Source organism: Bos indicus x Bos taurus, chromosome X, assembly GCF_003369695.1.
Source record: "Bos indicus x Bos taurus breed Angus x Brahman F1 hybrid chromosome X, Bos_hybrid_MaternalHap_v2.0, whole genome shotgun sequence".
Taxonomy (NCBI): Eukaryota; Metazoa; Chordata; class Mammalia; order Artiodactyla; family Bovidae; genus Bos; species Bos indicus x Bos taurus.
The window spans coordinates 50319175-50344552 of record NC_040105.1 but is presented as its reverse complement, the minus strand read 5'-3'; the positions used below and the strand labels follow the sequence as shown (position 1 = coordinate 50344552).

At 40.4% G+C, this 25378-nt stretch overlaps 1 protein-coding gene across 5 annotated transcripts in view; it reads right to left on the bottom strand.

Annotated features, from left to right (window-relative positions):
- PFKFB1 (6-phosphofructo-2-kinase/fructose-2,6-biphosphatase 1) overlaps positions 1 to 25378 on the bottom strand; it is a 373849-nt gene that overhangs the window by 304712 nt on the left and 43759 nt on the right. For all 5 annotated transcript variants that reach the window (XM_027533653.1, XM_027533654.1, XM_027533652.1 and 2 more), the window contains 5 exons: positions 19269 to 19394; positions 15796 to 15889; positions 14917 to 14983; positions 14020 to 14094; positions 5071 to 5127 (listed from right to left, as the gene is read on the bottom strand). In XM_027533653.1, coding sequence (XP_027389454.1) covers positions 5071 to 5127; positions 14020 to 14094; positions 14917 to 14983; positions 15796 to 15889; positions 19269 to 19394 — 419 coding nt within the window. The remainder of the gene's footprint in view (positions 1 to 5070; positions 5128 to 14019; positions 14095 to 14916; positions 14984 to 15795; positions 15890 to 19268; positions 19395 to 25378) is intronic.

The following is a 25378-nucleotide window of genomic DNA, read 5'->3' as shown; positions in this document are numbered from 1 at the left end:
CAAACAGGATAAACCCAAGGGCGAAACACCCAAGACACATATTAATCAAATTAACAAAGATCAAACACAAAGCAACAAATATTAAAAGCAGCAAGGGAAAAACAACAAATAACACACAAGGGAATTCCCATAAGGATAACAGCTGATCTTTTAATAGAAAACTCTCAAGCCAGGAGGGAATGGCAAGACATACTTAAAATGATGAAAGAAAAATAACCTACAAGCCCAGATTATTGTACTCAGCAAGGGATTTCATTCAAATATGAAGGAGAAATCAAAAGCTTTTCAGAAAGCAAAAGCCGAGAGAATCAGCACCACCAAACCAGCTCTCCAACAAATACTAAAGGATATTCTCTAGACAGGAAACACAAAAACGGTGTATAAATTTGAACCCAAAACAATAAAGTAAATGGCAACGGGATCATACTTACCAGTATTACCTTAAACGTAAATGGGTTGAATGCCCCAACCAAAAGACAATGACTGGCTGAATGGATACAAAAACAAGAACCCTAAATATGTTGTCTACAAGAGACCCACCTCAAACAGGGGACACATACAGACTGAAAGTGAAGGGCTTGAAAAAGATTTTCCATGCAAATAGGGACCAAAAGAAAACAGGAGTAGCAAATATTCATATCAGATTAAAATAGACTTTTAAAACAAAGGCTGTGAAAAGAGACAAAGATGGTCACTACATAATGATCAAAGGATCAATCCAAGAAGAGGTTTATAACAATTATAAATATATATGTACCCAACACGGGAGCACCGCAATATGTAAGACAAATTCTAACAAGTATGAAAGGAGAAATTAACAATAACACAATAATAGTGGGAGACTTTAATACCCCACTCACACCTATGGATAGATCAACTAAACAGAAAATTAACAAGGAAACACAAACATTAAACGATACAATAGACCAGTTAGACCTAATTGATATCTACAGGACATTTCATCCCAAAACAATGAATTTCACCTTTTTCTCAAGCGCACATGGAACTTTCTCCAGGATAGATCACATCCTGGGCCATAAATCTAGCCTTGGTAAATTGAAAAAAATTGAAATCCTTGCAAGCATCTTTTCTGACCACAATGCAGTAAAACTAGATCTCAATACAGGAGAAAAACTATTAAGAATTCCAACATATGGAGGCTGAACAACACGCTGCTGAATAACCAACAAATCACAGAAGAAATCAAAAAAGAAATAAAAATTTGCATAGAAATGAATGAAAATGAAAACAAAACAACCCAAAACCTGTGGGACACTGTAAAAGCAGTCCTGAGGGAAAGTCATAGCAATACAGGCATACCTCAAGAAACAAGAAAAAAGTCAAATAAATAACCTAACCCTACACGTAAAGCAACTAGAAAGGAGAAATGAAGAAACCCCAGGGTTAGTAGAAGGAAAGAACTCTTAAAAATTAGGGCAGAAATAAATGCAAAAGAAACAAAAGAGACCATAGCAAAAATCAACAAAGCCAAAAGCTGGTTCTTTGAAAGGATAAATTAAATTGACAAACCATTAGCCAGACTCACCAAGAAACAAAGGGAGAAAAATCAAATCAATAAAATTAGAAATGAAAGTGCAGAGATCACAAACAGACAACACAGAAACACAAAGGATCATAAGAGACTACTATCAACAATTATATGCCAATAAAATGGACAACGTGGAAGAAATGGACAAATTCTTAGAAAGTACAACTTTCCAAAACTGGACCAGGAAGAAATAGAAAATCTTAACAGCCCCATCACAAGCATGGAAATTGAAACTGTAATCAAAAATCTTCCAGCAAACAAAAGCCCAGGTCCAGACGGCTTCACAGCTGAACTCCACCAAAAATTTAGAGAAGAGCTAACACCTATCCTACTCAAACTCTTCCAGAAAATTGCAGAGGAAGGCAAACTTCCAAACTCGTTCTATAAGACCACCATCACCCTAATACCAAAACCTGACAAAGATCCCACAAAAAAAGAAAACTAAGGCCAATATCACTGATGAACATAGATGCAAAAATCCTTAACAAAATTCTAGCAATCAGAGTCCAACAACACATTAAAAAGATCATACACCATGACCAAGTGGGCTTTATCCCAGGGATGCAAGGATTCTTCAATATCTGCAAATCAATAAATGTATTACACCACATAACAAATTGAAAAATAAAAACCATATGATTATCTCAATAGATGCAGAGAAAGCCTTTGACAAAATTCAACATCCATTCATGATAAAAACTCTCCAGAAAGCAGGAGTAGAAGGAACATACCTCAACATAATAAAAGCTATATATGACAAACCCACAGCAAACATTATCCTCAATGGTGAAAAATTGAAAGCATTTCCTCTAAAGTCAGGAACAAGACAAGGGTGCCCACTTTCACCATTACTATTCAACATAGTTTTGGAAGTTCTGGCCACAGCAATCAGAGCAGAAAAAGAAATAAAAAGAATCCAAATTGGAAAAGAAGAAGTAAAACTCTCACTATTTGCAGATGACATGATCCTCTACATAGAAAACCCTAAAGACTCCACCAGAAAATTACTAGAGCTAATCAATGATTATAGTAAAGTTGCAGGATATAAAATCAACACACAGAAATCCCTTGCATTCCTATACACTAATAATGAGAAAACAGAAAGAGAAATTAAGGAAACAACTCCATTCACCATTGCAACGGAAAGAATAAAATACTTAGGAATATATCTACCTAAAGAAACTAAATACCTATATATATAAAACTATAAAACACTGGTGAAAGAAATCAAAGAGGACACTAATAGATGGAGAAATATACCTTGTTCATGGATTGGAAGAATCAATATAGTGAAAATGAGTATACTACCCAAAGCAATTTATAGATTCAATGCAATCCCTATCAAGCTACCAACGGTATTCTTCACAGATCTAGAACAAGTAATTTCACAATTTGTATGGAAATACAAAAAGACTCGAATAGCAAAAGCTATCTTGAGAAAGAAGAACGGAACTGGAGGAATCAACCTACCTGACTTCAGGCTCTACTACAAGGCCACAGTCATCAAGACAGTATGGTACTGGCACAAAGATAGAAATATAGATCAATGGAAAAAAATAGAAAGCCCAGAGATAAATCCACGCACATATGGACACCTTATCTTTGACAAAGGAGGCAAGAATATACAATGGATTAAAGACAATCTCTTTTACAAGTGGTGCTGGGAAAACTGGTCAACCACTTGTAAAAGAATGAAACTAGAACACTTTCTAACACCATACACAAAAATAAACTCAAAATGGATAAAAGATCTAAATGTAAGACCAGAAACTATAAAACTCCTAGAGGAGAACATAGGCAAAACCCTCTCCGACATACATCACAATAGGATCCTCTATGACCCACCTCCCAGAATATAGGAAATAAAAGCAAAAATAAACAAATGGGACCTAGTTAAACTTAAAAGCTTCTGCACAACAAAGGGAACTATAAGCAAGGTGAAAAGGCAGCCTTCAGAATGGGAGAAAATAATAGCAAATGAAGCAACTGAGAAACAACTAATCTCAAAAATATACAAGCAACTGCTATACAACTCAACCCTAGAAAAATAAATGACCCAATCAAAAAATGGGCCAAAGAACTAAATAGACATTTCTCCAAAGAAGACATACAGATGGCTAACAAACACATGAAAAGATGCTCAACATCACTCATTATCAGAGAAATGCAAATCAAAACCACTATGAGGTACCATTTCACACCAGTCAGAATGGCTGCAATCCAAAAGTCTACAAATAATAAATGCTGGAGAGGGTGTGGAGAAAAGGGAACCCTCTTACACTGTTGGGGGGAATGCAAACTATTACAGCCACTATGGAGAACAGTGTGGAGATTCCTTAAAAAACTGGAAATAGAACTGCCTTATGATCCAGCAATCCCACTGCTGGGCATACACACTGAGGAAACCAGAAGGGAAAGAGACACGTGTACCCCACTGTTCATCGCAGCACTGTTTATAATAGCCAGGACATGGAAGCAACCTAGATGCCCATCAGCAGATGAATGGATAAGAAAGCTGTGGTACATACACACAATGGAATATTACTCAGCCATTAAAAAGAATACATTTGAATCAGTTCTAATGAGGTGGATGAAACTGGAGCCTATTATACAGAGTGAAGTAAGCCAGAAAGAAAAACACCAATACAGTATACTAACGCATATATATGGAATTTAGAAAGATGGTAACAATAACCCTGTATACGAGACAGCAAAAGAGACACTGATGTATAGAACAGTCTTTTGGACTCTGTGGGAGAGGGAGAGGGTGGGAAGATTTGGAGAATGACATTGAAACATGTATAAATATCATGTATGAAACGAGTCGCCAGTCCAGGTTTGATGCACGACACTGGATGCTTGGGGCTGGTGCACTGGGAGGACCCAGAGGGATGGTATGGGAAGGGAGGAGGAAGGAGGGTTCAGGATAGGGAACACATGTATACCTGTGGCGGATTCATTTCGATATTTGGCAAAACTAATACAATATTGTAAAGTTTAAAAATAAAATAAAATTAAAAAAAAAGAAAAAGAAAATCTAGACAAACATTTAGCTAAGGTTTCAAGTTTCTGATTAAACATTGAGGGAGGTGATCTTTAAGGTCTTCTCTATCCCCAAGATACAGTAATTTGATGAAATAAGAAACAATAAAATGTGGTGAATGTTCTAAATCTAGACCACATAACGAATCTAAGAGCAGTGATAAATTTGATACAAATTGTGGGGCAGAAAAAAGAGCTTTCAAGACAGATAGACCTGAGGTTCAGCCCCAGTTTTGTCTCTTCCCAGCTGTATGAACTCTTGGCAACTTACTTCTCTCCTTGGAACCTTAGTTTCCCCTCTCCAACACTAAGAAGAAATTCACAGAATCATTGTGAGGATGGTGAAGGAATACTTCCTATAGGAAGTGGGAGGAGAAGCTCATGGAAAAATACCTCCTTTAACTACAGAGATATTTCTAAGCATGATCCAAATCTGAGACAAAATAAGAAGGAAAGAAAAGGTGACTGGTGCTCCTTACCCTGATGTTTTCTGCAATGACGTCAGGGTCATTACAAATGGACTCAATGAAAAAGACCTATAAGAGAAACAAAACAGAGATTTCAGCAAGGAATTATGTTTGGTATGAGCTAAACATAACTTGACCTCTTCTCAATGACTCTGAATCATTTTTAGAGGCATTCCTTTTTAAAAAAAAAATAAATTTATTTATTTTAATTGGAGGCTAATTACTTTAAAATATTGTATTGATTTTGCCATACATCAGCATGAATCTGTCATGGGTGTACACGTGTTCCCCATCCTGAACCCCCCTCTCACCTCCCTCCCCACACCATCCTTCTGGGTCATCCCAGTGCACCAGCCTCGAGCATTCTGTATCATGCATCAAACCTAGACTGGTGATTAGTTTCACATATGATATTATACATGTTTCAATGCCATTCTCCCACATCATCCCACCCTCGCCCTCTCCCACAGAGTCCAAAAGACTGTTCTATACATCTGTGTCTCTTTTACTGTCTCGCATACAGGGCTATCGTTAACATCTTTCTAAATTCCATATATATGCATTAGTATACTGTATTGGTGTTTTTCTTTCTGGCTTACTTCACTCTGTATAATAGGCTCCAGTTTCATCCACCTCATTAGAACTGATTCAAATGTATTCTTTTAATGGCTGAGTAATATTCCATTGTGTGTATGTACCACAGCTTTCTTATCCATTCATCTGCTGATGGGCATCTAGGTTGCTTCCATGTCCTGGCTATTATAAACAGTGCTGCGATGAACATTTGGGGTACACGTGTCTCTTTCAATTCTGGTTTCCTTGGTGTGTATGCCCAGCAGTGGGATTGCTGGGTCATATGGCAGTTCTATTTCCAGTTTTTTAAGGAATCTCCACACTGTTCTCTATAGTGGCTGTACTATTTTGCATTCCCACCAACAGTGTAAGAGGGTTCCTTTTCTCCACACCCTCTCCAGCATTTATTGCTTGTAGACTTTTGGATCGCAGCCATTCTGACTGGTGTGAAATGGTACCTCATTGTGGTTTTGATTTGCATTTCTCTGATAATGAGTGATGTTGAGCATCTTTTCATGTGTTTGTTAGCCATCTGTATGTCTTCTTTGGAGAAATGTCTGTTTATTTCTTTGGCCCATTTTTTGATTGAGTCATTTATTTTTCTGGAATTGAGCTGCAGGAGTTGCTTTTATATTTTTGAGATTAATTCTTTGTCAGTTGCTTTATTTGCTATTATTTTCTCCCATGCTGAAGGCTGTCTTTCATCTGCTTATAGTTTCCTTTGTTGTGCAAAAGCTTTTAATTAGGTCCCATTTGTTTATTTTTACTTTTATTTCCAATATTCTGGGAGGTGGGTCATAGAGGATCCTGCTGTGCTGTATGTCAGAGAGTGTTTTGCCTATGTTCTCCTCTAAGAGTTTTATAGTTTCTGGTCTTACGTTTAGATCTTTAATCCATTTTGAGTTTGTTTTTGTGTATGGTGTTATAAAGTATTCTAGTTTCATTCTTTTACAAGTGGTTGACCCGTTTTCCTAGCACCACTTGTTAAAGAGATTATCTTTTCTGCATTGTATATTCTTGCCTCCTGTGTCAAAGATAAGGTGTCCATATGTGCATGGATTTATCTCTGGGCTTTCTATTTTGTTCCATTGATCTATATTTCTGTCTTTGTGCCAGTAACATGCTGTCTTTATGACTGGCTTTGTAGTAGAGCCTGAAGTCAGGCAGGTTGATTCCTCCAGTTCCGTTCTTCTTTCTCAAGATTGCTTTGGCTATTTGAGGTTTTTTGTATTTCCATACAAATTGTGAAATTATTTATTCTAGCTCTGTGAAAAATACCGTTGGTAGCTTGATAGGGACTGCATTGAATCTATAGATTGCTTTGGGTAGTATACTCATTTTCACAATATTGATTCTTCCAATCCATGAACATGGTATATTTCTCCATCTGTTAGTGTCCTCTTTGATTTCTTTCACCAGTGTTTATAGATTTCTATATAAAGGTCTTTAGTTTCTTTAGGTAGATATATTCATTCCTAAGTATTTTATTCTTTTCATTGCAATGGTGAATGGAATTGTTTCCTTAATTTCTCTATTTTCTCATTATTTGTGTATAGGAATGCAAGGGATTTCTGTGTGTTGATTTTATATCCTGCAACTTTACTATATTCATTGATTAGCTCTAGTAATTTTCTGGTGGAGTCTTTAGGGTTTTCTATGTAGAGGATCATGTCATCTGCAAACAGTGAGAGTTTTACTTCTTCTTTTCCAATTTGGATTCCCTTTATTTCTGTTTCTGCTCTGATTACTGTGGCCAAAACTTCCAAAACTATGTTAAATAGTAGTGGTGAAAGTGGGCACCCTTGGCTTGTTCCTAACTTTAGGGGAAATGCTTTCAATTTTTCAGCATTGAGGATAATGTTTGCTGTGTGTTTGTCATATATAGCTTTTATTATGTTGAGATATGTTCCTTCTATTCCTGCTTTCTGGAGAGTTTTTATCATGAATGGATGTTGAATTTTGTCAAAGGCTTTCTCTGCATCTATTGAGATAATCATATGGCTTTTATTTTTCAATTTGTTAATGTGGTTTATTACATTAATTGATTTGTGGATATTGAAGAATCCTTGTATCCCTGGGACAAAGCCCACTTGGTCATGATGCATGATCTTTTTAATGTGTTGTTAGATTCTGATTGCTAGAATTTTGTTAAGGATTTTTGCACCTATGTTCATCAGTGATATTGGCATGTAGTTTTCTTTTTTAGTGGCATCTTTGTCTGGTTTTGATATTAGGGTGATGGTGGCCTCATAGATGGAGAAGGCAATGCCACCCCACTCCAATGCTCTTGCCTGGAAAATCCCATGGATGGAGGAGCCTGGTAGGCGGCAGTCCATGGGGTCGCACAGAGTCGGACACGACTGAGCAATTTCACTTTCATTTTCCACTTTCATGCACTGGAGAAGGAAATGGCAACCCACTTCCGTGTTCTTGCCTGGAGAAACCCAGGGACGGGGAAGCCTGGTGGGCTGCTGTCTATGGTGTCGCATAGAGTTGGACACGACTGAAGTGACTTACCAGCAGGCCTCATAGAATGAGTTTGGAAGTTTGCCTTCCTCTACAATTTTCTGGAAGAATTTGAGTAGGATTGATGTTAGCTCTTCTCTAAATTTTTGGTAGAATTCAGCTGTGACGCCGTCTGGACCTGGGCTTTCGTTTGCTGTAAAATTTCTGATTACAGTTTCAATTTCTGTGCTTGTAATGGGTCTGTTAGGATTTTCTATTTCTGCCTTGCTCCATTTTAGAAGTTGTACTTTTCTAAGAATTTGTCCATTTCTTCCAAGTTGTCCATTTTATTGGCATATAATTGCTGATAGTAGTCTCTTATGATCCTTTGTATTTCTGTGTTGTCTGTTGTGATCTCTCCACTTTCATTTCCAATTTTATTGATGTGATTTTTCTCGCTTTGTTTCTGGATGAGTCTGGCTAGTGGTTTTTCAATTTTATTTATCCTCTCAAAGAACCAGCTTTTGGCTTTGTTGATTTTTGCTATGGTCTCTTTTGTTCCTTTTGCATTTATTTCTGCCCTAATTTTTAAGAGTTCTTTCCTTCTACTAACCCTGGGGTTCTTCATTTCTTCCTTTTCTAGTTGTTTTAGGTGTAGAGTTAGGTTATTTAGTTGACTTTTTTCTTATTTTGTGAGGTATGCCTATATTGCTATGAACCTTCCCCTAAGTACTGCTTTTACAGTGTCCCACAGGTTTTGGGTTGTTGTGTTTTCATTTTGATTTGTTTCTATGCATATTTTTATTTCTTTTTTGATTTCTTCTGTGATTTGTTGGATATTCAGCAGCGTGTTGTTCAGCCTCCATATGTTGGAATTCTTAATAGTTTTTCTCCTGTAATTGAAATCTAATCTTACTGCATTGTGGTCAGAAAAGATGATTGGAATGATTTCAATTTTTTTCAGTTTCCCAAGGCTAGATTTACTGCCCAGGACGTGGTCTGTCCTGGAGAAGGTTCCGTGTGTGCTTGAGAAAAAGGTGAAATTCATTGTTTTGGGGTGAAATGTCCTATAGATATCAATTAGGTCCTACTGGCCTATTGTATCATTTAAAGTTTGTGTTTCCTTGTTAATTTTCTGTTTAGTTGATCTATCCATAGGTATGAGTGGGGTATTAAAGTCTCCCACTATTATTGTGTCATTGTTACTTTCCCTTTTCATACTTGTTAACATTTGTCTTACATATTGTGGCGCTCCCGTGTTGGGTGCATATATATTTATAATTGTTATATCTTCTTTTTGGATTGATCCTTTGATCATTATGTACTGTCCTTCTTTGTCACTTTTCACAGCCTTTGTTTTAAAGTCTATTTTATCTGATATGAGTATTGCTACTCTTGCTTTATTTTGGTCTCTATTTCCGTGGAATATCTTTTTCAAGCCCTTCACTTTCAGTCTGTATGTGTCCCCTGTTTTGAGGTGGGTCTCTTGTAGACAACATATATAGGGGTCTTGGTTTTGCATCCATTCAGTCAGTCCTTTGTCTTTTGGTTGGGGCATTCAACCCACTTACATTTAAGGTAATTATTGATAATTATGATCCCATTGCCATTTACTTTATTGTTTTGGGTTTGAGTTTGTACATCCTTTTTGTGTTTCCTGTCTAGAGAAGATCCTTTAGCATTTGTTGGAGAGCTGGTTTGGTGGTGCTGAATTCTCTTGGCTTTTGCTTGTCTGTAAAGCTTTTGATTTCTCCTTCATATTTGAATAAGATCCTTGCTGGGTACAGTAATCTGGGTTGTAGGTTATTTTCTTTCATCACTTTAAGTATGTCCTGCCTTTCCCTCCTGGCCTGGAGAGTTTCTTTTGAAAGATCAGCTGTTATCCTTATGGGAATTCCCTTGTGTGTTATTTGTTGTTTTTCCCTTGCTGCTTTTAATATTTGTTCTTTGTGTTTGATCTTTGTTAATTTGATTAATGTGTGTCTTGGGGTGTTTGCCTTGGGTTTACTCTGTTTGGGACTCTGGGTTTCTTGGACTTGGGTGATTATTTCCTTCCCCATTTCAGTGAAGTTTTCAACTATTATCTCCTCAAGTATTTTCTCATGGATTTTATTTTTGTCTTCTTCTGTGACTCCTATGATTCAAATTTTGGGGTGTTTAACATTGTCCCAGAGGTCTCTGAGATTGTCCTCATTTCTTTTATTTAGTTTTTCTTTTTTTCCTCTCTGTTTCATTTATTTCTACCATTCTATCTTCTACCTCACTAATCCTATCTTCTGCCTCAGTTATTCTACTATTTGTTCCCTCCAGAGTGTTTTTGATCTCATTTATTGCATTATTCATTATATATTGACTATTTTTTATTTCTTCTAGGTCCTTGTTAAACCTTTCTTGCATCTTCTCAACCCTTGTCTCCAGGCTATTTATTTGTGATTCCATCTTGATTTCAAATTTTGGATCATTTTCACTATCATTATTCAGAATTCTTTATCAGGTAGATTCCCTATCTCTTCCTCTTTTGTTTGGTTTGGTGGGTATTTATCCTGTTCCTTTACCTGGTGGGTATTCCTCTGTCGCTTCATCTTGTTTTAATTGCTGTGTTTGGGGTGGCCTTTCTGTATTCTGGCAGTTTGTGGAGTTCTCTTTATTGTGGAGTTTCCTCACTCTGGGTGGGGTTTTATGGGTGGCTTGTCAAGGTTTCATGGTTAGGGAAGCTTGTGTCGTTGTTCTGGTGGGTGGAGCTGGATTTCTTCTCTCTGTAGTGCAATGAAGTGTCCAGTAATGAGTTATGAGATGTCAGTGGGTTTGGAGTGACTTTGGACAGCCTGTACATTGAAGCTCAGGGCTGTTTTCCTGTGTTGCTGGAAAATTTGAATGGTATGTCTTGCTCTGGAACTTGTTGGCCCTTGGTGCTTGGTTTCAGTGTAGGTATGAAGGCGTTTGATGAGTTCTTGTTGATTAATGTTCCCTGGAATCAGGAGTTCTCTGGTGTTCTCAGGATTTTTACTTAAGCCTCCTGCTTCTGGTTTTCAGTGTTATTTTTATAGTAGCCTCAAAACTTCTCCATCTATACAGCACTGCTGATAAAACATCTAGGTTAAAGATGAAAAGTTTCTCCACAGTGAGGGACACCAGAGAGGTTCACAGAGTTATATGGAGAAGAGAAGAGGGAGGAGGCAGTTAGAGGTGACCAGGATGAGATGAGGTGGAATCAAAAGAGGAGAGAGCAAGCTAGCCAGTAATCACTTCCTTATGTGTGTTCCACAGTCTGGATCCCTCAGAGATGTTCACGGAGTTATACAGTGAAGAGAAGAGGGAGGAAGGAGATAGGTCACCAGGAGGATAAAGGGGGAATCAAAAGTAGAGAGACAGATCCAACCAGTAATCAATTCCCTAAGTGTTCTCCACCATGCGGAACACACAAAGAGATTCAGACAGTTGGGTAGAGAAGAGAAGGGGGAGGGAGGAGACAGAGGCGACCTGGTGGAGAAAAAGGAGAGTCCAAAGGGGGAGAGAGCAATCAAGCCAGTAATCTCACTCCCAAGTAAAAATGGGTACTGAAGATTGGGTTCTTAAAGGTACAAAATTGATAACCAATACAAAAAAGCAAAGATTAAAAGTCTAGAGTAGAAGTTGGATTTTAAAAAATACAATATTAATGAAAAAAAAGTCACAAAAATTATAATATATATAATATATATAAAATATAATAATATAATATAATAATAATAAAATATGAAGTTTGCTTTAAAAAGAAGGGTCTCTCTCTCTCTCTCTTTTTTTTGCAAAGTAATAGTATAGTATAAAAATGAAAATTAAAGGAGTAATAGAGGACTTAAAAATAAAAAAAATTTAATTAAAGAATGATAGTGAAAATAGTAAAAATGTATCTAGGACTTTCTCTGGTGTTGTTGTGGGCAGTGTGGGGTCAGTTCAGTTTCAGATAGTTCCTTGATCCGGCTTATATTTCTCAAGATCTATAGGTCCCTTCCTATATGCTGCTGATGCTGCTAAGTCGCTTCAGTCACGTCCGACACTATGAGACGCCATAGAGGGTAGCCCACCAGACTCTGCCGTCCCTGGGACTCTCCAGGCAAGAACACTGGAGTGGGTTGCCATTTCCTTCTCCAATGCATAAAAGTGAAAAGTGAAAGTGAAGTCGCTCAGTCATGTCCAACTCCCAGCGACCCCATGGACTGCAGCCTACTAGGCTTCTCCATCCATGGGATTTTCCAGGCAAGAGTACTGGAGTGGGGTGCCATTGCCTTCTCTACCCTTCCTATATAGTCGGTACTAATTACAGGGTTTAATCTATTGCACCTGTCACTTCCAAGGAGGTTCCCTCTGTTTTAGCTTCTTCTGTTCGCTGGTCTCTTCAGTGTCTAATTTCCACCCTGACACAAAGGGGCAGTGGTGGACACTCTTTTAGGCTCACTTGTTCAGTCGTGCTGTGGGGAAGGAGTGACGCTGCAAACAATTAACACTGGCATGTGCTTGCAGTGTCTTGGCTACACTGGGTTTGCCCCTGCTCACGATGTGTGTGCTTTCCCTGTCTACACTGCTTAGGCTCTAGGTTGCTCTGCCGGGAACTGTCTGACACCGGCCCTGGGTTGTATGCCCTTCCCAGTTCTAAGCCACTCAGGTTCAGTTACTTGGGTACTTCTCAGAGGTGCAGATTTAGTTAGGCCTGCATTTTGTGCCCTTTCCAGGTCCAAGCAGCTCAGGTGACCAGGTGTTTGGCGAGCATGGTCACTGCGACTTATTGCCTCCCTCGTCCCTGCTGCTCGGTTTTCTGGGTGTACAACTGGCACACCTTCTCAGGCGGATGTTGACCATCCAGAATCCCAAGAAGTCTTAGTTAGCAACGAAGCCTGCTTGCAGTTTGGTAGATGATGCCTCTCTGGGGCCAAGATTTCCCCCTTCCAACTCTGGCTGCCCTCTCCTGCCTGTCTCTGGAGGGGGATGGGCCTGCCTGCAGCCAGCTAGCTCTGCTCAGTCCTTTGTTCTGTGAGCGGGCCTGCCGGTGTCTTAGGTTAGGGCTTTTTGCGTGGTAAGTATCCCACAGTCTGGTTTGCTAGCCCAAGTTAGTTCCCTCAGATTGCCCTTGAGGCATTTTGGCCTGGTCCTTACTCTAAGCAATGCAGCCCACACCTCCCTGCACAGTCCCCGCTTGCTAATGGCGGATGCAGGCATCTGCGCTGCTTCTCCGCTGGGGGAGTTACCCTTGGGCATGTAATCTGTGGGTTTAAATTCTTTATTTGTTTTTCCTCCCAATTATGTTGCCCTCTGTGGTTCCAAGGCTCAGCACAGACTCAGCAGTGAGATTGTTCCCTGGTGTTTGGAAACTTCTCTCTTTTTTAAGACTCCCTTCCCAGGACAGAGCTCCATCCCTACCTCTTTTGTCTCTCTTTTTGTCTTTTATATTTTTTTCTACCTCCTTTTGAAGACAATGGGCTGCTTTTCTGGGTGCCTGATGTCCTCTGCTGGCATTCAGAAGTTGTTTTGTGGAATTTACTCAGTGTTCAAATGTTCTTTTGATGAATTTGTGGGGGAGAAAGTGGTCTCCCTGTCCTATTCCTCTGCCATCTTAGGACTGCCCCCTTAGAGGCATTTCTGACAACGTAATTTCATACAGTGGTGGTTTTAGGATTCTGAGTTTTATGAGGCAGATTTGCCCTAAATTGTAGTAATTCCATCTCCTCCTTCCTCATACCCATCCAACAGTGTCAGCTTCTCAGTAATTATCTTCCATTGCCTTATGTGGCATCCCTTCTTTCCTGTTCTGTTTTTCTGTTTCTAACTGTGATATGGAAAGCCATATAACTCAATTAAAATGCTGAGCCTATGGTAGCTGATTTGGCATCTTTGTCCCCTGGTTTGGCTTTCTTTGGGGTTTGCTCATAGATGAGTAGGGTCTAGATAAGAGTTGAAGAGTTACTCTACCTTGTAACCATGTTCTTTAGCAAACTGCAGAATCAGTGACCGTCGTTCTCTGGTAGTGTTGGTGGCATCAAAAACCTAGAGGCACATGATGAGATTGGTTTGCTTTAAATCTAGTTCTGATAGAATGCCTACTCTTTGACCATCCCTATGCTAAGCAAATGATTTCAAGGAGGAGATAAAACTTGACCAGGGTTTTGAAGGATTTTAAACGACTTATATCAATTTCTCAAGCACTCGTTGAGGCCTTGCTGTCTGCCCAGAAATGTAGCCGACTCTGTAGGCATAAAAAGGCCAGAGGAAAATTGTGGAATTCTATTAGTCTCATTTTACAGGTAAAATAGCTGAGACTTAGAAGAAGGGTTCTTTTACCCAAGGCCACTGAGACTTACTGACGAAGCAGAATTGAAACTGATTTTCTCAACTCCTAGGTGAAGCTTCTTCCCTCCCTATCACTTTGGAGTTCTTTGAAGCCCTTTTAGAATTTCCAAATCCTATATCAGAGGTTTATGAGATTAAATTGGCTAGGTGTTTAGGTAAATCTCTAGAACTAAAAAATGTTTGTATTGCAGTCAAATTCTAGTGTAGTCCTGTTGAATTATTGGGGGTAGAGTGGTAGACTCTATTGGTTAGGAGTATAGATTCTGGAGCTATACAACCTGTATTCCAGTTCTGGCTTACCCTTTGGGAAAATATTTAACTATTTGGTCTTTCTGCACTACATTTTTCTGGGGTATAAAATGGAGTATAATAAAAAATACTTATCTTGTGGGGGAGGGTGGAATTACATTAATACATGCAAAGTGCTTAGAATAATGTATAGAACATAATAAACACTCAATATATATTAGCTCTTCTCCATCCCAACAGAAACCCAAGAGAAAATGCAAATTTTCTTACTGCAACACGACCTTCCTCATGGCTGAGATAGCTATGAACATCTTTCAGGGCTGCTAGGGCACACTGCCTGAAAAAGATGAAGAAAGAAACAGAGACATCTACTGTATCAAAGTTGGGTTCCTCTCTATTCTGCATTATCTTTTGCACTATATCTCATATGTCATACATTAAATTATTCATCTGTTGAGTATCTACAAACTGTGTTCTATGTTTTAAGAACTATAACAAGCATAGAGAAGTCACACAGTTGAAAGTGGCTCTGTGTAGACATCTTAGGGGCATAACATACCCAGGAAAATTAGACTAATGACCGAGCCATACTATCAAGGGCTCCAAACCTTGAACTAATAGTGCTCAAACTGAATTGGGTCTTGAACCCAAGAAGAGCCTGGATACATAGTCTGTGAAGTAGAAGGCATTACTGGCACATATAACAGGGCAAACACAGGTAACATGATGGAAATGTATTTACATTTTTGGCAAAAATCTGTTTAGTGATTACTCTTTGCTGGGTTCCATTATGAGGATGTAGATCCATAAATGAGACTCAGGCTCTGTTCTGAAAGTATTCAGAGCCTTGTAGAGGACAAACACCTTGAGGTTGAATGGATGAGGTCAGAGTGGGCCAAACTACTGAGACTCTTATTTTAAATACTAGGCTAAATTTCCACTCTGTCCTGTCAAAAGTAGGAAACTCTTAAAAGTTCTTAAGCAGGGGATGGATATGACCAGAAATAGGTTTCGGTTAAGATAGTGTAAGGGTTGTCTTAACTAGTCTCCTTACTAACCCAAATTGCTCTGCTGTACTCCGCTCTTATCTGAATAGAGGCCTCCCTCAGCCAGGGGGCAGCAAAGGTCTTTAAAATGTTAGGTACTCACTTCCTGATAAGTAGGGCCTCCATGTTGTCGGGAAGAAAGAATTCGTAGTTCTTGTAGCTCACTGCCTCTCGTCGATATTGGCCTAAATTAAACACTGAAAGCAGGAAGCCCTGGTGAAGTGGTTGGGAAGATCCCAGTGGCAAAAATAAAAGTCCTTTCTGGGAGGGATCTCAGAGGTAAAAGAAGGTAGAGTTTCTAATTATATAATGTGTATACAAAGCCTCAAATTATGGCGTCCAGCTCACTTACTCCTCACAACAACCCTAAAAAGTAGGAATCACCATTCCCATTTTATAAATGAGAAAATGAAATTTCAGAGAAAGGAAGTAACTCTCATTGTAAGTGGAGAGCTGGGATTCAAACACAGATCTGTTTGGTTCCAAAGCTGGTGATCTTTCCACTATTCTGTTTTATCATAAACTACAGAACTTTTAATGCCCCACTCCATTGGAAAGATAAAGAAACTGGGATCCTGTGAGTAAACCAAGGGTCAAACATTGAGCAAGCTGGGGGCATAACTAGACTTGGCCTTCAGATACCTAGTCCAATGCTATCATATTTTATGCATCAGTATAGAGAGCCTAGATTTGTTGGACTTTTTAGGCCACACTTGCTCATTTGTAGAGGTGAAAAACCAGAGAGGAAGGAGGGAAAGGGGGAACGAAGGGATACTAGGCAAAGAGGTAATGTACTATTTCATTCATTCATCCAACAAATACTTTCTCATGTCTACTTTGTAAATCAGGACATGAGTTCTGGGGTCTCAGAGATGAATCGGATCTGCATGATGGATCCTCAAGAAGCTCACCATCCAGAAGGCAGGACAGAGTATAAACCAGTAAACACAGAGCTCTCACCCAGTTTATTAAGTGCTCTGACAGAGTCATGCAAAAGACTAAGGGGAAGGAAAGACTAAACTTAGAGTAGTCTCAGAAGCTTATTTTGGAGAAAGCAGCATTTGTGCCAGTCTTTATAAGAAGGCAGATCTTTTATAGGCAGGCATAGTGTGTGGGAGAGGGGAATGAAGACATTCCAGGTAGAGGAACATTTTGAACAAGGGTGTGGCATTGGCAGAATGCAGAACATGAGTCATCCAATTGTGACTGAGGCATGTGAGCTTGGCAGAGGCCAATCATGGAGGGCCTTGAACAAATGGTAGGCTAAGGAGCTTGGATTTAAACCTGCCAGTCAAGGGAATCTTTGGTAGCTACAGATTTGGGCAGCTATGTGTTTGAAACATGACTCTGAGGGTCTCTGTGTGAGTGGAGCAGATGGGAAGCAGGTGCATAGGAGCAGAGACCCATCTGCCACCATCACATGTGCCCCTACACTCAGCAGAGGCTCCTCAGAGCCTGCAGTCCTACAAGAACTATTCCTTCTCCCCTTCTCTTCTGCCAATGTCCTATTCCTCCCACAAGACCCACCCAGCTCAAATATACCATATATGGAAGATTTCACTGCCTTCCAGGTGGTGATTTCCTCTGTGAGACCCTCAGTACCCTGTTCTGGGATTCTTCAGTGACATGTTGTATTCTTATGCACCCCAGCCAAATGGAGAAATCTTCAAGGACGGGGTGTGAATCTCATCTAGTTTTGGATGTCCAGTGCATAGTATGGGTTTTGGCACATGGAGGAAACTCCATTCCCATTCATGGGAAACTCACCAGTGAATGAGAGAAACAGAAAGTAAATGAAGGGAAAGAAGAAATGGGAGAAGGAGAGGAGAAGACTGGAGAGAGGGAGGGAAGGGGGCAGATAGATGGGGTGTTGGGATGGTCAAGAGAAATGAGAGGAAGAACATGGAGGGGAGTACAGGGCCAATGTGGGTTCTCTCCTCTTCCCATCTGTAGTGCCAAGTATCAGACAGTGAGTGTCAGTGTCAGACACAGTGAGTGTTAGGCTTCGAAATCAACCAGATGTGGGTTCGTATCTTGGTTCCATCACCTTGTGTTCCATCACCTTGGTTGATGTTACATACATGTGATGTGTTCCATCACATGGTGACCATGTGCCTTCAGACAAGATGTGTCAACTCTTGGACATTAGTTTCGTCAACTGTGGGATGATGATAATACTAGTCCCTCCCACGTGGGTGTTTTAGAGCTTAAGAATAGATGTGAGTTCTTCGAGGGCAGGGGTCCTATCTTACTTGTTTTTCTTTGCCCAACATCCAACAAGGGCCTTGACACAACTGTGCTCAACAAATAATTAATGACTGAGCAAATGAATGCCTGAGAAGAACTTTTTCTGCACTGGGGGCAGTGTTCCATTCCACAAGAGAGACAGGCTAAGCACTTGCTTAGTGTACCAGTAAAGACACAGCCCCAGTAAAAGTTTTCAGCCAAGTGGATATGCATTAAAAGCATTAATATAGTCATTAGGGGATAAATAAAAAAATTGGTAGACGTTGTTACATTTACTGTTTTTATTCTGAATTACATATGATGCAGGGGCACCCTAACTCTTAGTGTTTAAAACCTCTAAATGTCTTAATTTTGTCCTGCTTGAGCAATAGAAATGAATAAGATCTAATATCTTACCCCAGAGCAGCTCCTGGGGCGAGAGACCCAGACACACAACACACTATGTAATTAGTGTTGGCATAGAGGGGGCTGTAGAAAGCATTGGTGTGGGAGCCCAGAGAAGCATGGTCCTAGGGAGAACAGAGGAGTCAAATAGGAATGGGGATACGGGGTGGGGATAGAGAAATCAAAAGGAGAACACAAGAGAATGATTGCTGAATAAGAGGTAGTAAGCAGAAAAGAGATCACATGGGGAGAAAGGAAAGCTGGAAGCAGGGAGTGTGGGAGGAGGCTGACAGGCTGTGAAGGAGACCCTCTGGAGGCGGAAAGAGGCAGGGTCACTTCCGGCTGGGGATGGGGAGAAGCAAGGCACAGACCTAAGAAGAGGCTTGGAGACAGGACGCTTTCTGGACTGGAGAGGTGAGCTAAAGTGCCCTGCTATACTGAAGAGCTTGTGGGGACCTCCAGGCTGGGGTTTCAACGTGCTTGACTCCATACATCCCTACGTTCTGAAGGAAACCTTAAGGTTGTAAAGAAATGGTAATGCTAATAAAATAGTATTATTGATGTAATATTAATAAAAATGGTAATAAGAGTAATATGTTATTGATAGGGTGATTTTGAGGTCTTACAAAATAGATCTCCTCTGAAACAGATGTTTAATCTTATTAATTTTCCTATACTTAGCCCCTAGCATAAGATTTAGCACTGAGTATGTATTTAAGAAATTGTAAAATTTATGAAGGTAGTAGTAGCAGTAGTAGAAATAGTAGTAGCAGTCATAGTAGTAGTAGTAGCAGCAGCAGTAATAATATTAGTAATAGTCTTAGTACTGTTAATAGTGGTTTGAGACATTCCTAGTGGCTTTGATCTTTTGAGGTTAGCTACCTTACTCTATAGTCCATCAGTGTTCTATAGAGGGCTGTAGAACAAAGGGTTTCAGAGACATACCTTTAGTTGGTGTTCCTATCCAGTTGAGATAGCGTGTGAGCTTTGTTGAGATGTAGGTCTTTCCTCGAGCTGGTAAACCCACCATGATCACCATTGTGGGGGAATTTGTAAACTGTGGTATGGATGCTGGAAGACAAACAGAGCTTCAAATCTTATCCTCAGATTTACATGATATTAAGTTATCATCACAGAGATGTAAAATTTAAAAGAGCCTCTCTCCAACCACTATATAACAAGGAAAAAAAAAAAAAAACCTAGAAAATTGAAACTTATCTTCATTGAATTCATGAGCAAACCGAGATTGCAGTGCAAAATGCTAACCCCAAATCTGTAGATGCAGGCATCTGCAGGGAGAAACAGGGCCCAGGAGTTTGCTTATCTTTACAGATACTACTGAATAACATATAAACATAAGAAGTTACAGCTAGATTCCTGAGAACTTTCAAGGTGGTGGAGTTAGACAGGGAGATCAACTTCCTCCCAAAAAATGCATTATAAATCCATCTGCATATAGGATAACTCTTACAGAATACCTTCTGAACACTGAGAGAAGACCTTACACTTCCAAAAAGGGAAGTTAGTCTGCTCAGAATGAGTGTGTGAGTTTCTTTGAGTATTCTGGGCTGTTTATGTTGGTTTTGCTATTAGTCTTGGGGTTTTGTCTTCTATGCTGTGTGGCCTGTGAAATATTCCTGCTACAGTAAGTGGTTGGGCCCAAATCCTTGAGGTGGGAGATTCAAGTCCAGGACTTTGTATCACCAGAGAACTCCCAAACCCATGGAACATTAATCAATGAGAGCTCTCCCCAAAGCCTCCACCTCAGCACTAAGACCAAGACACACTCAAAGGCCAGCAAGCTCCAGTGCTAGATACTTCAGCAAAATAGGAACTCAACTATGCCCATTAGCAGACAGGTTACCCAAAGTCATGCCAAGCCCACTGAAATCCAAGAACACTTTATTGGACATGGCACTGTCCTTCAGAAAGTCAAGATCCAGCCCCACTCACCAGAACACAGACAAAAGCTTCCCAACAGGAAACCTTCACAAGGCACTGTTCCAAACCCACCCGAGTGGGGGCAGACTTGACAATTAAAAGCAACTAAGACCTTCTATACCATTTCTGTCCTTTATCAGGCCCATCTTTGCATGAAATGTTCCCTTGGTATCTCTGATTTTCTTGAGGAGATCTCTAGTCTTTCCCATTCTGTTGTTTTCCTCTATTTCTTTGCATTGATCACTGAGGAAGGCTTTCTTATCTCTTCTTGCTATTCTCTGGAATTCTGCATTCAGATGCTTATATCTTTCCTTTTCTCCTTTGCTTTTCGCTTCTCTTCTTTTCACAGCTATTTGTAAGGCCTCCCCAGACAGCTATTTTGCTTTTTTGCATTTTTTTTCCATTGGGATGGTCTTGATCCCTGTCTCCTGTACAATGTCACAAACCTCATTCCATAGTTCATCAGGCACTCTATCTATCAGATCTAGGCCCTTACATCTATTTCTCACTTCCACTGTATAATCATAAGGGATTTGATTTAGGTCGTACCTGAATGGTCTAGTGGTTTCCCCTACTTTCCTCAATTTAAGTCTGAATTTGGTAATAAGGAGTTCATGACCTGAGCCACAGTCAGCTCCTGGTCTTGTTTTTGTTGACTGTATAGAGCTTCTCCATCTTTGGCTGCAAAGAATATAATCAATCTGATTTTGGTGTTGACCATCTGGTGATGTCCATGTGTAGAGTCTTCTCTTGTGTTGTTGGAAGAGGGTATTTGCTATGACCAGTGCATTTTCTTGGCAAAACTCTATTAGTCTTTGCCCTGCTTCATTCCGTATACCAAGGCCAAATTTGCCTGTTACTCCAGGTGTTTCTTGATTTCCTACTTTTGCATTCCAGTCTCCTATAATGAAAAGAACATCTTTTTTTGGGTGTTAGCTCTAAAAGGTCGTATAGGTCTTCATAAAACAGTTCAACTTCAGCTTCTTCAGCATTACTGGTTGGGGCATAGACTTGGATTGCTGTGATATTGAATGATTTGCCTTGGAAACAAATAGAGATCATTCTGTCATTTTTGAGATTGTATCCAAGTACTGCATTTTGGACTCTTCTGTTGACCATGATGGCTATTCCATTTCTTCTGAGGGATTCCTGGCCACAGTAGTAGATATGAATGGTCATCTGAGTTAATTCACCCATTCCAGTCCATTTTAGTTTGAAAGATGGGGTCGATAAAGGACAGAAATGGTATGGACCTAACAGAAGCAGAAGATATTAAGAAGAGGTGGCAAGAATACACAGAAGAACTGTACAAAAAAGATCTTCATGTCCCAGATAATCACGATGGTGTGATTACTGACCTAGAGCCAGACATCCTGGAATGTGAAGTCAAGTGGGCCTTAGAAAGCATCACTATGAACAAAGCTAGTGGAGGTGATGGAATTCCAGTTGAGCTATTTCAAATCCTGAAAGACAATGCTGTGGAAGTGTTGCACTCAATATGCCAGTAAATTTGGAAAACTCAGCAGTGGCCACAGGACTGGAAAAAGGTCAGTTTTCATTCCGATCTCAAAGAAAGGCCATGCCAAAGAATGCTCAAACTACTGCACAATTGCACTCATCTCACATGCTAGTAAAGTAATGCTCAAAATTCTCCAAGCCAGGCTTCAGCAATATGTGAACCGTGAACTTCCTGATGTTCAAGCTGGTTTTAGAAAAGGCAGAGGAATGAGAGATCAAATTGCCAACATCCACTGGATCATGGAAAATGCAAAAGAGTTCCAGAAAAACATCTATTTCTCCTTTATTGACTATGCCAAAGCCTTTGACTGTGTGGATCACAATAAACTGTGGGAAATTCTGAAAGAGATGGGAATAGCAGACCACCTGACCTGCCTCTTGAGAAATCTGTATGCAAGTCAGGAAGCAACAGTTAGAACCAGACAAGGAAAAATGGACTGGTTCCAAGTTGGGAAAAGAGTATGTCAAGGCTTTATATTGGCTCTCTGCTTATTTAACTTGCATGTTGAGTACATCATATGAAATGCTGGGCTGGATGACTCACAAGCTAGAATCAAGATTTCCAGGAGAAATAGAAACAACCTCAGACATGCAGATGATACCATTTTAATGGCAGAATGTGAAGAGGAACTAAAGAGACTCTTGATGAAGGTGAATGAGGAGAGTGAAAAAAAAACTGGCTAAAATTCAGCAGTCAAAAAACTAAGAATATGGCATCTGGTCCCATCACTTCATGGCAAATAGATGAGGAAAAGGGAATACAGTGTCAGATTTCATTTTCTTGGGCTCCCAAAATCTCTGTGGATCATGACTGTAGCCATGAAATTAATAGATGTTTGCTCCTCTAACAAAAGCTATGACAAACCTAGACAGCATATTAAAAAGCAGAGACATCACTTTGCTGATAAAGGTGCATACAGTCAAAACTACAGTTTTTCCAGTAGTCATGTATGGATATAAGAGTTGGACCATAAAGAAGTCTGAGCCCAGAAGAATTAATGCTTTCAAATTGTGGTGCTAGAGAAGACTTTGAGATTACCTTGGACAGCAGGGAGATCAAACCAGTCAATCCTGAAGAAAATCAACCCTGAATATTCATTGGAAGGACTGATGCAGAATCTGAAGATCCAATACTTTGGCTACCTGATGCGAAGAGCTTACTCACTGGAAAAGACTCTGATGCTGCGAAAGATTGAGGACAAGAGAGGAGGGGGCAATAGAAGATGAGATGGTTGGATGGCACCACTGACTCAGTGGACATGAGGTTGAACAAATTCTGGGAGATAGTAAAGGACAGGGAAGCCTGGTGTGCTGCAGTTCATGGGGTTGCAAAGAGTCAGACTTACAGACTGAACAAAGCAGATAAGCAAAAGCTAAGAAAATTCAATACTGGAGCTGGCTAAGATGGCAGAGGAATAGGACAGGGAGACCACCTTCTCCCCGACAAATTCACTGAACAATCTTTTGAACACTCAGCAACTTCCACAGAACAAATTCTGAACGCTGGCACAGGACATCAGCCACCCAGAAATGCAGCCCATTGTCTTCGAAAAAAGGTAGGACAAAATATAAAATATAAAAGGAAAGACAAAAGAGTTAGGGAAGGAGACCCATCCTGGGGAGGAAGTCGTGAAGGAGGAGAAGTTTACAAACACCAGGAAATCCTCGGACCAGCGGGTCTGTGGGGAGTTTTGGAATCTCAGAGGGCAATATAACCGGGAGTAAAAAATAAATAAATAAAACCGACAGATTACGTGCCTAACTGAAACTCCCAGCAGAGAAGTAGCCTAGATGCTTGCATCTGCCACCAGCAAGTGGGGGCTGAACAGGGAGGAGCAGGCTGCATTGCTTAAGGTAAGGACCAGGCCTGAATGCCCTGAAGACAATCTGAGGGAGCTAACATGAGATAGCAACCCAAACTGTGTGATAGCCAGAGAGGGAAAAAAAAGAAAGAAAGAAAGAGAGAGAGAGAACTTTCCCACAAAAAGCTCTAACCTAAGGCACTGCCAGGCCCGCTCACAGAACAAAGGACTGAGCGACTACTAGAGGAGAGCTAGCTGGCTGCTGACTGACCCATCCTCCACTGGAGGCAAAGAGGCAGGCAGGAGACAGCCAGAGCCAGCAAGGGGCAATCTCAGCCCCAAAGATGGCATTCTCTACCAAACTGCGAGCAGGCTCCCAGTTGCTTATCAAGTCTTCCTGAGATCCTGGATGGTTGACATCTTCCAGGAGGGTCACAGCCAGAGATCAGCTCCCCAGAGGAGACACATGGCACAACTGAGATGGTGCTCCCACTGAGCACCCAGGAAAATGAACGGCTGGGACTGGGGAGGTGATAAGACGCACTGCCCCACCTGGGGAGGGTGTGCTTTCCGAGCACCTGGTTGTCTGAGACGCTCGGACCTGGGAAGGGCACAAAACAGGTTCAACCGAGTCTGTGTCTTTGTGGAGTACCCGAGAACCTGAACCTGAGCGGCTTAGACCTGGGAAGTGCATGCAACCCAGGGCCCACCTCAGAGAGTTCCCCTTCAGAGCAACCTGGAGCTTGAGTATTGTAGACTGGGAAAGCACACATGCTGTGAGTGGGGGCAAACCCAGTGTGGCCGAGACACTGCACGCACTCCCCACACAGACCAGTGATATTTGTTTGCAGTGTTCCTCCCTCCCCACAGCACGACTGAACAAGTGGGCCTAAATAAGTGACCACTTCCATCCCCTTGTGCCAAGGTGGAAGTTAGACACTGAAGAGACTTGCAAACAGAAGAAACCAAAATAAACAGAGGGAACTGCTTTGGAAGTAACAGGTGCAACAGATTAAAACCCTGTAGTTAGCACTGACTACATTGGAAGGGGTCTATAGACCTCAAGAAGAAGCATAATCTGGAACAAGGAACTATCTGAAACTGAGCTTACCCCACACTACCCACAACAGCTCCAGAGAAATTCCTAGATATATTTTACTGTTATCATTTAAATTAAAAATAAAATTTCAGTCCTTTGTTATTTCTTTAATTTTCATTTTTGTAACCTACTATTACCTTGCAAAAAAGGCCCTATTTTAAAGCAAATTTCATACATACTTTTTATAATTCATGTGATTTTGTTTTCTTTTTTAATATTGTATTTTTGAGAATCTAACCTCTACTCTAGATTTTTAATCTTTGCTTTTTGGTATTTGTTATTAATTTTGTACCTTTAAGAATCCAATCTTCAGTGCTCTTTTTTTACTTAGGAGTGTGATTACTGGCTTGATTACTCTCTCCCCCTTTTGACTCTCCATTTTCTCCCCCAGGTCACCTCTATCTCCTCCCTCCCCCTTCTCTTCTCTACCCAATGCTGTGAACCTCTCTGGTTGTTCCAGACTGTAGAAAGCACCTAGAGAATTTATTACTGGCTAGCTTGTTCTCACCCCTTTTGATTCCCCCTCTTCTCGTCCTGGTCACCTCTATCTCCCTCCTCCCTCTTCTCTTCTCCATGTAACTCTGTGAACCTCTCTGGGTGTCCCTCACTGTGGAGAATTTTTTTCACCAAAAATCTATATGTTTTATCATCAGTGCAGTATGAATGGAGAAGTCTTAAGGCTACTGTAAGAATAA